The sequence below is a fragment of the Myotis yumanensis genome, unplaced genomic scaffold (genome assembly GCF_028538775.1).
Source record: "Myotis yumanensis isolate MYYU_CA2020_CCGP unplaced genomic scaffold, mMyoYum1.0.hap1 SCAF_13, whole genome shotgun sequence".
NCBI classification, from domain to species: domain Eukaryota; kingdom Metazoa; phylum Chordata; class Mammalia; order Chiroptera; family Vespertilionidae; genus Myotis; species Myotis yumanensis.
The window spans coordinates 29,136,621-29,152,358 of NW_027223764.1; the positions used below are offsets into that span (position 1 = coordinate 29,136,621).

At 34.7% G+C, this 15,738-nt stretch overlaps 1 protein-coding gene across 2 annotated transcripts in view; it reads left to right on the forward strand.

The window, feature by feature from the left end:
- Positions 1-15,738, forward strand: part of PRKG1 (protein kinase cGMP-dependent 1) — a 1,083,951-nt gene that overhangs the window by 940,813 nt on the left and 127,400 nt on the right. For both annotated transcript variants that reach the window (XM_070432782.1, XM_070432781.1), the window contains exon 8: positions 12,735-12,800. In XM_070432782.1, coding sequence (XP_070288883.1) covers positions 12,735-12,800 — 66 coding nt within the window. The remainder of the gene's footprint in view (positions 1-12,734; positions 12,801-15,738) is intronic.

Genomic DNA, 15,738 nt, shown 5'->3' on the forward strand with positions numbered 1-15,738 from the left:
ACTTAAACTATATAGGTAGGTACATTGTTATTAACTTAATTAGGGTACTCCTAAGGCTTAGGAAGAGCCACACTCAAGGGGCCAAAGAGCCACATGTGGCTCGCGAGCTGCAGTTTGCTGACCACGGATATAGGTTAACTGTCAATTATCTGTCTTATCTGCTAGATCAGTGGTTCTCAACCTTGGCTGCACATTAGAATCACCTAGGAATCTGTTTTTAAAATCCTGATTTCTGGGCCTCAGAAATCTTTAAAAAGATTCCCAGGTGATTCTAATGTGCAGCCAAGGTTGAGAACCACTGTGCTAGATTGTAATGTCTCAGAGGGCAAGTATTTTGTCCTTTACCCCTTTTTTATATCCAGCACCTACGATAATCACCTGCCTTAGAGTCTATATTCAGAAACTTTACTTAGGGTTGCCAGATAAAATACAAGGCATCGGTTGAGTTTGAATTTCAGATAAACAATGAATAGTTATTTTTTACTCTAAATATATTATTACATGAGGGCACACTTAAATTTAAAAAGTCTTATTGTTTATCTCAAATTCAAATTAAAATAGGTGCCCTGTATTTTTATTTGCTAAATCTGGCAACCCTTCTTTATTGTATATCTGAATGAATGAATGTCATTCTTTCTGAATTATAACATAAAACCATTTTAATCAATTTTTGTAGGTTTCAGATTAAAGAACAAATCACAGTAGAAAATTTTGTCAATGTGATTTGAAATCCTTACTGCACTTTGAAGCATGTTTTTACATTAACAACAAAGGAGCTTCTTATAAAGAAATGACTATTAATCCTTGATTATCTTTCTAGATTAGTAGAAGAGGCGTGAAAGTAATGATGTCTAATCAGTAGGTAAATAAGAATGAATAGAATCTATTGGGATTAGACATTGCAAAATAGTAATAGTGAGATTATGGTATTATTGTCTAATGTTTGCTGAGTGATTTCAGTAGTCAGGCACTGGTCTAGGTGTTTTTTTATACATTTAGTTAGTTATTCTTTACGAAATTGTCCCTATTAGATATTATTATTTTCCCAACTTCCTCCCCAAGAAAATTGACAAGCAAAGATCTTACTCAAGATCACACAGTCAATTAATGTCACATCTGGTATTTGAACCTGAATGAAGTAACTCTTAAATCTGTTCTTCTACTTCTTATGCTCTACATTCTCAATGCAAAGGTTAACCATGACAATATGTGTGGTTAATGTACCTCATGTGATTAAATTATGAAAACTTTGAAAGAGAAAATTTATTTTTCAGTGACTAGCAGAAATGCTAAAATATATTTTCAAAGAAATGTTAAGTATAAAATATTAATTATTAGGTATACGTGGATATCTAGATGAAATGTTTGTGTAGATACACATGCAATTGATAGCTTAACATCTTAATAGATCTAAAGTGCCACCCTAAAGAGTGTTAACTTAAGAAGCAGATGCCCCTTCTGAAAAAATATCTTCCTTAGTTTGTCATCTAGTTCTCATGATTGCTGGCAGCAAAAGCGGGGCAAAAGTCAGTGCTGTAAGTGACACTGGCCAATACTGTGTCAAACGTTTTTACTTGTTCCACCTGCTACGCGGGTACCTCTTCAGGGTAGTCAGAATAGGCCAACGTAAGTTAGCTCTATCCCTGCTAGCTGGGGATTGCTTTGTGGTGAGGGTTCACAGGTGGCCCAGGCATGGACAGTGGCTAACCATGCAGTCAACACAGAGAAGACCTTCTAAGAGAGTTAAAGACCTCACCAGCCTCTACCCACAAATTGCTTGTAAGAGTCACTTTCTATTATTTCATATATGTACTTTAAAAAATACTTATTTTATAACAGGTCATTCAAATGCGTGATATAAAATTCAAAAGTCTCCTCTGACTTTTAATTACACATCCTCTTCCCTGAGTATAGTTACTTTTTCTACTGCAGCCTAAAGTAATCCATGCATTTTGATATATGCTTATTTGTTTGTATTTTACATAAATGAAAGCATACACTCATGATTATGCACCATGGTCTTTTCACTTAAGTTATTCTGGAGATTATATACACCTAGGTTTTCTTTCATTATTTTAATATAATTTTAACAATTACCACATTTATTACATATATGTAATATATATGTGTAATATATATATATATATATATATATTAATCCCACAGGGATGAATATTTATATTTTTCAACTTTGTTATTACATGTTTTCAAATTTGTATATACTGTAGTAATATTCTTTTAATGTCCTTATTTTCCAAAAGTGTGAGCATGCATGCACAGTAAATAATTGAAAGGCATCTTTAATAAATAATGCTGAATTGTTAGGCAGAGCTGAATTGTCTACAAAGGTTGTACTAGGTAATATTTGCACTTCTCTCTTTGTAAGATGAGAGTTTCATTTCTTCCTTGTCTATGAACTGTTTATAGTCTTTGCTCATTTTTTAAGTGAGGTGTTGTTTTATTTTTATTGACTTGAAGAAGCTCTTTACATATTAAATAAATTAGCTTTCAAATATTTAGCATGAAAATTGTATAATATTTTAAAACCATTATACTATGTATAGTTCAAATCACAGTAGTTGAGCAGTTAGTGCATGTCTAATACACAAAAATTCTTGGTAAAATTTGATTGTCATATTAAGTACAATACTCCATTTGCTTTTTCTAACATCAACTGTAAAAGTTTATATTGTTTGCAGTGATTTGGCTGTAGCAATTTTTATTCAAATTTGCCTTATATAGCCATGACTTTCTTTCTTTACCAATTAATTTTTTTCTGTTTACCTTTAATTCAAATTTATCTTCAGTTTGGATGAAGTTATAGCATATTCATTGATTTGAATTCTAAGATCACCAAAACATTTCGTTTATTCAATTAATGCAACATAGGAAATATTTGATGAGCAAGTAACAAAAATAAGAGATCTTTTACAGTTTAACTCAATTTAAAATTCTGGATATTTCTCTTCCCTAAATAAGCCCAATTAAAAATCTCAATGTTAAATTTTAATTATCAAAATATGCTTTTATAGACCTTTTTTTACATTGTTCTTGACTTCTGCTTATAAGAATACATTATTTCAAATGAACATGTCTGATTTCCATGTGAACATTTATTTTATTGGTCACAGATAAAAATATGGATGTGAAAATCTATGCCATGATATGCTACTTACATATTCATCACAATGATAGGCTTAGAATATCCTTTTCTATCTAAAGGAATATGCTTGGGTTCAATATAAAATTGTCTCAGGAGCATTGAAAGCCTTAATAATTAAAACTTTTAAAAGTGTCCATGTTGGTAAAGTTCTAACTATTAGGAGAATAGAGTAGTGATGTCAATCTTCATTTCACATGTGAAAAATGAAGCAGAGCCTGGGCCATTTACTCAAGATCTCATGCAAAGTTGGCAGGAGAACAAGAAATAGAAGACACTCTCCTGACATGTGGCCTAGAAATCTTTACAAGAAAGAACACCTTCCTGGCTTGAAGGCACTTTAGTTGACCTTTGAAATACGTGACCACGCAACTTAACACTGATTTCATTATGCATCATTGAGATTCACTGGTACATCACCAGCCATCATTCCAATGTGCTTCCTTTTCCTCTACTTTAAAGGCAGGAGAAAATGAAGGCTTACTATTTAGCTCTGTGAAGAGCAGAAGAAACAAAGAAAAAGGAAAAGATCAATGCATTATTTTATACTTTGAAGGCCTCATGACCCATGGGACAACTGTAAAATAATTTATCTATTAATATCTTTTCTTAAAATTCAAACTTTTCTGGCCAACTGCATTACAGAATTCCATGAAGACTCTCTGAAAAGTAAGACCACCACCTGATTTATCTTAATGCAGATTATTTTATGAAGTATGGATCTGAGAAGGGGAAACATAGAATTAAGAGGAAAGTGAATGTTTGATTTAAATATACAAACTGAATATGTATTATGTTGGACACCAGGTTTGATTGTTTAATTTTTTTCTCTTAAAATATTACAAAATTACTTAGAGAAAGACTAGAAGAGTGCCTAAAAAAACAATGGCATTATAATATTTAAATCTCTATTTCCAAATAACTAATAAAGTAACAGTATAAATGGGAAAAGCAAGTTCTTCCTTGTCTCCATAAAATATTTAAACTTGTAAGACCTTGGCAAAGAGTTTAATATGTGAAGCCAGAGCACAGAGTAAATACCATTTGTATGCTAGTAACAACAACAAAACTAGGATTCAGACTTTCTTCAGTGTTTATTTCTTACCCTATTTATGATGGCATATAGAGAGAATGGTTTTTAATGAGCAAAATCCATCAGGCACATCAACAGAAGAATAAATGCATTAAAATATGAAATATGGAAGCCATATGCATAACTCTTAAATCTCTGTTAAGCTCCGGTCCCAAAGGGAGCACATTAGAAAAGAAATAGCAGACCATCAAACCTCAGAGGGAAGGTAGGGGAGGGTGGGGGTAAGAGGGAGAGATCAACCAAAGGGCTTATATGCATGCATATAGGCCTAACCAATGGACACAGAAAACAGGGGGGTGAGGGCATCAGTGGGGGGGATGAGGAGGTAATGTGGGGATAAGGACACATATGTAATAACTTAATAAAAAAAATGGATTGGCTTAGTGGCCAGACCAAAAAAAAAAGAAAAGAAATATCAATATGCATCGTGTTGCAAATGCTTTTTTCTCCCCTTTCACATTTACTAATTCCATGTATTAGGTTGTACCAAAGGAAATTGCCAATAAATTGTCATTTTTAGGCTGAAATAAAAAAGGATGTTTTAGTTGGTTCAACCTAATGAATGTCTATGTTTATTGTCATTGAAGCATGACATGGAGTGCCAAGTTTATATGTCACATAAGAAATTCATCATGCCATCCACTAGGGAGGGGTATATGAAAAAAAGAATTCAAAATTTAATTCTTCCAAATTAATTACTCCTTTTTTACTTACTCTGACCTTCCATGGGTATAGATCCAATAAGATATGCATTCTCTCAAGAAGTGAATTGATATCGTAAATGGAAATATTCACCTATACTACCAAGAAGAATAAACTTTGGAGTTACTTTATGGATGACACATAACCACCCTGTTCAAAGCATTCTCCTTAAGGTCATGTCACGAGTCCCTTTTACTGATGAGAAACCAGAGATTGCCATTGGTGGACTCTAAAAAGTTGATCTGAACTAAATTCCATTCTGTGTTAATCATGAGTTGATATATAATATTTTTGATAATACATCAATTTTTATGCACTTGCTTTTTCATTACTCCTGTATTCTACATTAGAGGATTCTAAAGGGCAGAGATCATATTTTCTGTTTATACATGTTTTTAATATCCAAATGGATTTATAGTAACATTTATTTTAATAAGTGAAAAGGCCATCAGTGTTCTAATATTGTTAATCTAAAATGGTTTTCTTGATACTTTATTTCATTATGGCGTAACAGTTGTTTCCCCCGAATTGAGCTTAAGCTTTTCAACTGATTTTTAAGATTTGTTTTAATATGGTAAAGAAAGAACAGCTCACTTAGGCAATCTTTAAAAATGTGTGTGTGTGTGTGTGTGTGTGTATGGATAGCCTACAGGCACTGAATGATGTGGTCCTGTCTTTGTGGCGTGTGTGTGTCCTGGTCCCTGCCTTTTTTTTCTCAATTCCTGAATTCCAGCCTTTTTGTTTTACAATAAGCTATTTTCAACCTCAGGGCAATTGCATATACATACTTGTTTCCTAAAAAATACATTTTGGGACCCATCTTGCTAACCCAACTAACTCATCTTTTGGGGCTTAGTTTTTAATGTCCTCAAAAAAATTGTCTGGCCTCTGAATTGCCAAGTGAAATGCTCCCTAATATAGCTCTGATTGCATGCTGTTAGATCAGTATTTTTAGTTATACATTTGCATACTAATTTAACATCTCTCTCCACTAGACCTCAAGATCCAGGCATTCAGAATATAATAGCCTTCAGTAAACAAGTTATAAAATAATTATTGACTTATTATTATTGTATTCATAATACATGTGATTACTTAAGAGTAATAAAGTGTTTGAAGGAGATTCACCAAGGTATTAACCTTAGTTATCTCTCGGTGTTACAGTATTTTTCTATTTCTCTCTTTCTCTAAATCTTTTTAAACTATTTTTTCTGTAATTATATGTAGACATTTTTATGGGAATTTTTTCTTTTAAAAATGCTATTGATAGACAACAGAAAAAAACAAACAAAAGAACAAGCACAAAAAAAGTAAAAGAGAAAAATGCATTAGAAAAAAATAGAAAGTTTGCATATATAAACATTTGAACTGTAATAGAGGGTTCTTGGAAGAGCCATCTGCATGTGCACAGGCATGGAGATAACAGCTGGTATATTTTAAAGAAATAGTTGTTTGTCACCAGTGTAGTAGAGACTCGTCCGTAGAAGTCCACATAGAGCCTAGAAAGGTGATAAGCTAGATAGTGGAGGTCCTCAAACTCTAAATGAAAGTGTAGGAACTTTTCTCTCTTGAATGTTTCTTTTGAAAGCTCTCATGAAGAGTTGGCATGACTAGATTTACATTTGAAAATGTGCGAGTGAAATATGGATTAGAAAAGGGAGTGGAGGCAGTGAGGTCAGCTATCAGGCCATAGTAGCATTTCAGATGCAGAGTAGCATACAGATGGTGACAGCGCACAGTAGAACAGTGGCTATGGAAATGCAAAGGAAGGATGGATATAAGAGAAAAGACAAGAACCAATATGATCAAACACATGCACTGATGGAAAGAGAACAATAAAAAAAAAAATCTAATCTTTTAAGTCTAGGTGAATGCAAGAATGATGATGTCATTTACCAAGATAAGGTTACCCAAGGGAAAGAGTGGTTTTGAGGTTAAGAGAAAATGAGTTAGGTTTGAGTTAAAGGTTGCAATGGAACTTCCAGACAGGGATGTCCAGTAGGAGAGGTAAATGTTAAGAAACTAAGACTTGAAAGTCATTAATATCAATCTAATAGCTGATGCCATAGGATTATGTTGAGATTTCCTTAATAAGAGAAATCAGAGCAATAAAAAAAGAAGGCAGGAAAATTTTTTTTGGAGAAACACCTAGATTTCAGTGAACTAGGGAAGAGGACTTAAGAAAATAAATTGAGAAAGTGGTATTGGAAAAGAACTGGGAGACTGATATTATCATAGAGACTTAGGGAAGAAGTTTTTATGAGAGAAAGAGTATTCAAGAGAGTAACATGCTTCCTGGATGTTAGAGGACCCTAAAAGGATTATGATGATGATGATAACGACAGTGATGAGGATGATACGCGATCATTTATTGGTTGCTTACTCTGTGCCAAGCTTGATTAGAAGACATGTATTTATTTGCATGTCTTAGTTCATTTTGCACTTAGTATGTGTGTTCTATTAGGATATGGAAGGTGTAAGTCATGTTGGAGTAACTTCATGACACAATAGAAAGTAGATCAGTGAATAGCCTGATACAACTTATTCTTCAAAAACACTTACCTGCTCTGGGAATACAATTTCAAATAGCACAGTTGAATTTTGCCATAAACTCTACAATTCTAGTTTATAATTAATTCAAAGTATAATTTCACTTTAAGTGACCCTTTGATACTTGTCATATCCTATTAATTTTAAATATCCTACTTATGGTCGTAAGATTGCCCTTGATTTTGAGTTGAAAAGCATTTATTTTGTCCTATGTGATCCAGACTTAACTGTGGACATTTAGCCTATTGCATTTGATTGAGAATGAAGGGCTGTGCTTCATGGATAGCTGTAAATTCATAGGCAGTTGGAGTAGTGTCAGTTTCCAAGAAGGCTGGCACCGAGGGAATGCTAGGACTTTGTTGATGGTAGTCACGTGGCTCTAGAGCTGAGAAGGGAGAGCCCTTACTCAGACCAAGCCTTTGCTTGAACTACATCCTACTTTGGCCTCGTGAACTCTGTGTTCCCCTGAGATATAAATCAACGCTTCGGTTCTCTACCAGCCATGAGACACAAGAGAATTACTTCAGAACAAGAAGAGTCCATGCTAACGCCTTGCTATGGATTATTCAGATACTGACAGTGATTCCACTTTGGGATACAGCGATGATGAAGATTCCAGTGATGAAGGTCAAAGAATATCAGAGTCAGTGCACAGAAAACTGTTATTTGAAAGTATTTTTCATGCTCTATGATTTCATTGAAAGCAATTTCTAACTCTTCCAAAAATGCTTAAAAAGAGAACAGTACTAAACTGCATAGCTTTGACAGTAATTAATCATTAATCAATAGCAACTTTGTAAAATATCTGTTAATCTGCCAAAAAGTAGCTACTTCTGCAATAGTACATGTTTATTAATTGACATGCTAAAATCAACTAATACTGGTACAGAAATGCATGAATATGAAACTTTATTTTTAAAGAAGATGCACATGTTAAGCCTGGACTGTTATATAGATGCGAGTACATTTATTTGCTATAAAGAAGTGTGCTGAGTGTTCAAAGGCAATATGTGTATGGCGAAAGTTTTTAATTAAGTATATTGTACATATAATTCTAGTTATAAAATTCTCTCATGGCCAATGTTTTCTTTTTCCTTCAAAATCTCATTATATTCATCTATTAGAAATTGTCAAATACCTTAATCTACCAAAAACTAAAATGGAAAGAAACCTCAGTTTTTAAAAATAACACCATCTCCCTTTTTCTCCTCTTTTCCCATGTCTAAATCTATATTACATGAAACCCTGCTAACTTAGGTTTGTTAACACAGAAGTTCTGTGAGAAACCAGAACAGCTATGTGTGAACAGAGATAAGTTTTATAACAACATGGAGCTATTAAGACCTCTGCATTATATGAGTATGCAATATTTTATAACTGAATCCAAATAATATTTGCTTTTAACATGCTTCTTTGACCTATAAAGAAATAAGCATACACAGTAAGTCACAGTATTGTCTGCTTCTGTGAGTAATATTTTCTCATTATAAATTTCTACTGTCTCTCATAAAGTAAGGGATTTATATATGTCAACACTAGGTAAAATATTATATGGTACTTTATAGGAGCAGCTCTCTGAGTACTCAGGTCTGACTTTTTAGACAACTGCATAGACTGTCATAGTGGCATTAAGTACCTTAATAGACAATGACAATGTAATGGCCACATGACTTAGGCATTGAATGAACTTGGCCTTGAATAATTTGTATTTTTTTATGTAGCATTATTCTAAAGCAACATAACAGGGCTAGGACATAGCTATAGAGAGAAATTCTAAAAGTTTGGGAATCAAAATGCTTTACTGAATTGGCTTTGCAATTGGGCACTCAAACATACTAATGCTGTTTTATTAACAATTACATATATTTTTATAATGATGGACAGAGACATTAGGACTACTTACTATTCAGAAGTTATTTTGCATTAAAATTAAGTCAGAACTGTTGTGTAAATAAATTGGACAGCAGTGTATCAACAGTGGACTGTTTTGGAAAGAACATGGACTTTGGAGCCAGCCAGATCTTTTTTCAAATTCCAGGGCTACAACTCATTTGCTATGTCTGACTTTGGGTGTGTTACTTAACCTTACACCCCTGTGTAAATCTTGGATAAAATATCCACCTCTGTTAGATGCATTAAATGAGGTTTGCGTGAGATTTCATCTAGATCCTGATATATACTAGATGCTCATTAATTAGCAAATATTATAATTTCTTGTTTAATATTTTGTTTTCCTACATTATACATGTATATGTTTTGGTATATGTCACTTTACAAGGTACTAAACCTGATTGTAGGCTATCACTTACAGATTTTCTTTCTTAAAATAAAATATTTTCAATTTCTGTTGACTGTGTCACTCTTCTGATCTTTGATTTTTCCCCATCTACAGTTAAAAATATCTATGTACTTACTGTTGCAAGAAAACTACATACATTTTTTAAATATATCCAATTTATGCCAGATAATATGAAATTTTAAAATATTGAAAATTTGTAATGAAATAATTTTTTAAAATTTATATGTACAGAAAATATTATAAAAAAGAAGCATTATCTTGTATATTTCACACTTTGAAAGACTGTGAGCAGTTTTTAAATTGCTAAGATAGAAGTATGTTTTAGGGAAAGTGAGATTTAATATGATGCTCTTTATAAAGCTATGATGTGGTTGTTGTTGTTGTGTGTGTGTGTGTGTGTGTGTGTGTGTTTAACAATGGCAGCAATTTGTAATAATTTATACTTTATTGAGCAACCTCCTTAGAAATAAGCCATTCATACAATTTATAGAAGACCTGATGGGCATTACTGACATTTTCTACTTATGTCCACTTCATCAAAAATTCCCACTCAGAAAGTGATAATGGAGTTGAAAATATGTTGTCTACTTCTATGGAACAAAAAGAAAATCCACACCTCGTTTTTGGGTAGGAATGTTTCATAAAACACATCACCCTATAAGGACAGACACGACAGCACGGGTGACGAGAGCTAGGAATAATAAACAACAGAGCACATTGCTCTCTATGGGCCAGGCATTGTGATAAACAAATCTTTGATCATCTCATTTGATATGACACAGTGAGTAGGCATTCTTACTCTCCCCATTTTTACAGAAGAGAAAGCTGAGCCTTTCACACAGCTTGTAGCTTGTCTTGTAAAACCACTACGGCGGGATTCCAGAGCCTGTTGTAGTGGGCCTGGGACTGTGGTGCCTGTGCCATCCTGTACCACACACTTCCTAAGCACCTCCTGCGTGTCAGCCATTCAGGGTAAAATGGAGAGCAAAACTAGCCATGGAACCTGCCCTCATGTGGTTTAGTAGGAGGAACATACTGTCATTAAACCAATAAATGTGTAATTGCAGTGATAGGTGGTTGGACAAAGAGGTATGTAGGACCATGAGAATGAAAAAACAGTGAACATGTTCTCATTAATTCACGTGGTTCTCCTGAGAAAGGGGCACATAGGCTGAGATCTAAAGGATAAGAGGGGTGAACTAGCCAAGGAGTTGGAGGCAAGATTCCTAGGCTTAGGGAAGGCACGTTAAAGGAGGTGAGGGGTTCAGGAATGGAAAGGAGGACAGTTTGTCTGGAAGATGGAGAATGTGAAGGAGGCACTGGGAGGAGGATGCTGGGAGTTGTGGAGATGATCATGAACATTTTGGAATCACAAGAGAACTTAGTATGGTAGGTGGGTGAAAAATGACAATAATCAATACCTTTTTTGATTCCTATGTAATGACCAGTGAGAAACAGAAACGGGAAAGGATGCCACTCATGAGAAACTAATGATATAAAACACCTAAGAATTCTGTTTTTGAAATGTCAGCTCCAAGTAGAAAAGATTAAGAAATATTATTTAAAGACAGAAAACTAGATCTGTACAAGTGGAGAGTCATGCCATATGTTCTTGTATGGAAATTATTAGAATCATAATCCTTTTTTTCTGAAATCAATGTATAAATGTAATACAACTCTAGCAGAGTCCCAGAGTGGATTTCTTTAGGAGAGGGAATTTATTTTAAAGTCTATATAAAATGTGAATGTTTAAGAATCATCAGGATATTTTTGAAAAAGAATTTCAGTAAGGGGAAACTTGCTTTACCAAATTCTAAATACAAAATAGTTACTGTAAAGCAACAATGATCTTAATAGCATGATGTATTAACAATGAAAGAAAAAAGATCAGTGGACAAAATAGAGTTCAGAATTATATGTGAGAACTTGGTGTATTTAAAAAAAATGAAAATATTTTTATTTTTAAGACTTACTTCTCTATCCTGTAGAGACATATGATGTTTTAAGTATGCTTTTTGGAATGTGTTAACACTATATTATTTCCTATGTACATATCACTGTAACATATTTCAAACTCATATTCATCATTAATAATATTAACTTAGAAATGTTACCTTTATAGGAAATAGAGTATGTTTTCAAGTATAACTTACGTTTTTATGTCAGTGGTACCATTAAATTTTCAGTAGCTCAAAATGACATGTGAATGCTAATTTACCAAATCCACCTTTGACTACTGGATCAGACAGAAATATCAGCGCAGGTTTTTTAAAGATTTAAGAGGTTGACAGATATCCCTGCAGTGACAAATTACAAGCTTCTAAAGAGACAGTATATACAGATTTCGGTCACTGTGATTAAGATTTGTCAAATACTCTTCATGAACCATAAGCTCTGACACAGATAAGTAACTATGTACTAGAAGTTGCCAAAAATTGAGCCACATAAAACCAGGGTCTCTAAAGTAAGGGAATAATTGAAGCGGGTCAATTGTTCTCAAGGTTAGAATGATAAATTCACGCACGCTATGAATTAGATTCTTAGTCACCAGAAATATTCCTTCAGGTCCTTTTAAAAATTTCATCTGCCCATGTTTATTACTGTCTCTATCATTGACCAATTAATTTGGTAATTCCCCAGAGAGCAGAGGGAATGATAATATAAAATTCTGTTGCACTTCTGTGAGTGAAACTTTACGTTTGAAGATTGTAACTGCTGAATTATAACTGTAAAATGTGGGTGCTGCCTGACAAGAACAAGATGGTTCCTCAGAACAAAGAAATTTGAGAGACGAACAAAGCTTAGACCTGGAAGTGGATAAATCATAAGAGTATACGTAATTTACTAGGTTTCCTGAATGAATCACAAGGAACACTTTTGTTTGATAATAAAGGTTATTTTGCTTCAATGTCTCTCTCTTTTTTATACAGGGAGGATGTGAGAACAGCAAATGTAATTGCTGCAGAAGCAGTGACCTGCCTTGTGATCGACAGAGAGTAAGTGCATTCTTTGTTATGTATATTGCACACTCATATCAGTGGCATACATGAGTTCCTGGAGTTAGACATCATTTTGTGGAGTTATTAATATTTGTTTCATATATTTTCATTTTAAAATGACTTCTATACTTGACTGTCATTTCCTATTATTCTTGAAAGTAGCTAACTCTGCCATTCTAGCTTTGAGGTCTTCACCAAGGTTCTTAAGCACCGTGAGCTTCGCCTCAGCTCATTTATAAACTGGGGATAATGCAACATGATAGCCATATTGTGAGGATTAATGGGAACACACAAGGAAAGCCATGTGTCCAAATGTGTTTTAGTCAGGAGGCGCTCAAGCGATGCCCGATATTTGTGTAAATTTTTAGAAGAAGGATAATAACTATAATGATAATATATTAATCATAGTCAAATGTTATATTATTATTAACAGGAAATGGACTATTCCTTGAGCATATTTTAGTTATCTGGTCTTTTCTTCCATCCCCAGACTCCTATAATAGAAGTATTTTAGGAAGACAGTTTTGAAGAAAGCATCTTCTAGCCATAGGCATATATTTAGGACCCTTAAAAGTTTGTTCCACGATACCTAGCCCTGTTCCTTCCCTCCATTCTGGCTGGCTGTTCTCATGACCTGAATGCTTTATAGGTTAAACTACAGATGTCAGATTGCTGGCTCTCCAAGAGCATGGTTAAAATGCATGTGCGCTCTCTGGGAGCACCCACTAAGTTTTTCCTCATTGCAGTGTGTATCAGAAAAGCCAAGTGCCGGGCCCAAGGAGAAGTACTGTAAACCATCCATTTTAGTGGAGCTGGACTAGGCTGTGAGCGTCAGGATGAAAGGAAACTGAGGGGGCAGCTGTGATCAGCTCAGAATGCTGGAGTTGAGGTTGAGTTCGGAGGGGTCTGAGTAATGAGAGATCCCACCTGATTCACAAATCTCACATTAGGAAGCCCCTCTGAGTTGGATCTCTAGAACCAGAGCAGTGGCACAGGTGCTGAATGATAGTTGTATACATAAATATCTCAGAAGTCGATACGCTTTGTCTAGTTCCCAGAAACAACAATTACCCATCCATTCATTCTTTCATTCAGCCAACATTTTACTGAGGATCTACCATACACAAGGCATTGTGAGGGACCATGAGAGGAATCAAAGGAGCAGCACAAATCCTACTTCTGAGGAGAAGCAGGGAAGTCTTCGGGAAAGAATGGTATCATTAGGTGGATCTGGAAATATAGGTGTGGCGATATAAATAAAGTGAGCAGCATAGGCAATGCTTACAAGGGGACTATGAGCTATTTAAATTATCAAGAGTGAGGCTGTGTAAAGGTAGTTGGATGAGATGTTGTGACAAATAAGTTCATAGACATACTGGGGCTGGTTCATCAAGAACATTGAATATTGGGATGAGAGTAACTCTGACCATTTAAAGCAGCAAAATAATGCCATTCTAACACTATTTGGCAGGCTAAGCTGAGAATGCTGCATAAGATAAATAGAGGGAGAGACTAAGGGTGGAATATTTGGTGAGAAGTCTATCAATCCAAGTGACAATCATAAGCTATGTTGAAGAAGAGGAAAGTGTAGCCATAGAAGTTTAATAACTTGATAGGTTTCATGGTAAATGATAAATCACAGATCAACCTAATCACAAGGAATCAAATTGGATGAGATTTTGTGGGTCATCTAGTCTAGCTCCTTCATTTTAGTTAACTGAGGGCCTGAGAGATGCAGAAGTGCCAAGTAGCATCACACACATACTTTTGCCTCATCGTAATTTTCTCTTTTCTCAAACCTAGTCATATATGGAGAGTGCACAGTGGAGAGAACACAGGCTTTGGCAAATAAAGCCCAATTTTTGAATCTTGACTGCACCATTTTATGACAATAGGGGCAAGTTACTTAAACTCTGTCCCAGTTTTCCCATCTGGAAAAAGTAAGATAATATTACCTAAATTATAAAATTGTTTTGAAGATCAATTTAATGTACGTAAAGTTCCATAGGCAGCACAAGATGGGTAGTAAGCACTCAAAAAATGTTTACTTCCTCTTCTTACAAAGGCATAGTTATTTATTGATTTAAAGGTTTTCTCTATAATCAGTGTAAGTGTGTCTTATGGGTCTATATAGAGAGGATACCTTGAGTGAGATCTAGCTTAAACATAAATATAGAGAAGACGGCTTGAGTCTAGAACTCAAGAAATGCATTTCTCGCCGAAACCAGCTCGGCTCAGTGGATAGAGCGTCGGCCTGTGGACTGAAGGGTCCCAGGTTCGATTCCGGTCAAGGGCATATACCTGGGTTGCGGGCACATCCCCAGTGGGAGATGTGCAGGAGGCAGCTGATCGATGTTTCTCTCTCATCGATGTTTCTAGCTCTCTATCTCTCTCCCTTCCTCTCTGTAAAATATCAATAAAATATATTTTTTTAAAAAAATAATAATAAAAAAAAAGAAATGCATTTCTGTACTCTTAGGAGAGAGTGTGGCTTCCCACCAAGTATTGGATTTACAGCTTAATAAAGAAATCAAACTGTAACTGAAGGATCCTGTCAAAAGCCTGGGGCTGGTACCTAATTTATGGCCAATTAGGGGGGCACCAGGGCTTCATCCCGTGCAAACAGATGGCAGAACTGTCAACAAGAGCAAATTTACAAGTGGGGTACCAGGTTAAATAAGCACATGCCTTATCATTCCGGAGGGAGAGTAAAAGAATTAATTAGGTGTAACTAATCATGCGTGTCAGAAACTGTTTTCCATACTCACAAACTAGAAAATGATAAACAGATACATGCTTCCCTCAAATAGCATTCTCTGAGAATTGGTTTCTTGCAACCTAATCATTATCTTAGTAATGATCTGCAGTGATTCCAAAATTCATGAAAGAATATTTAAAAGGAATATTATTCTAACAAAACAAAATAGATCCAGAG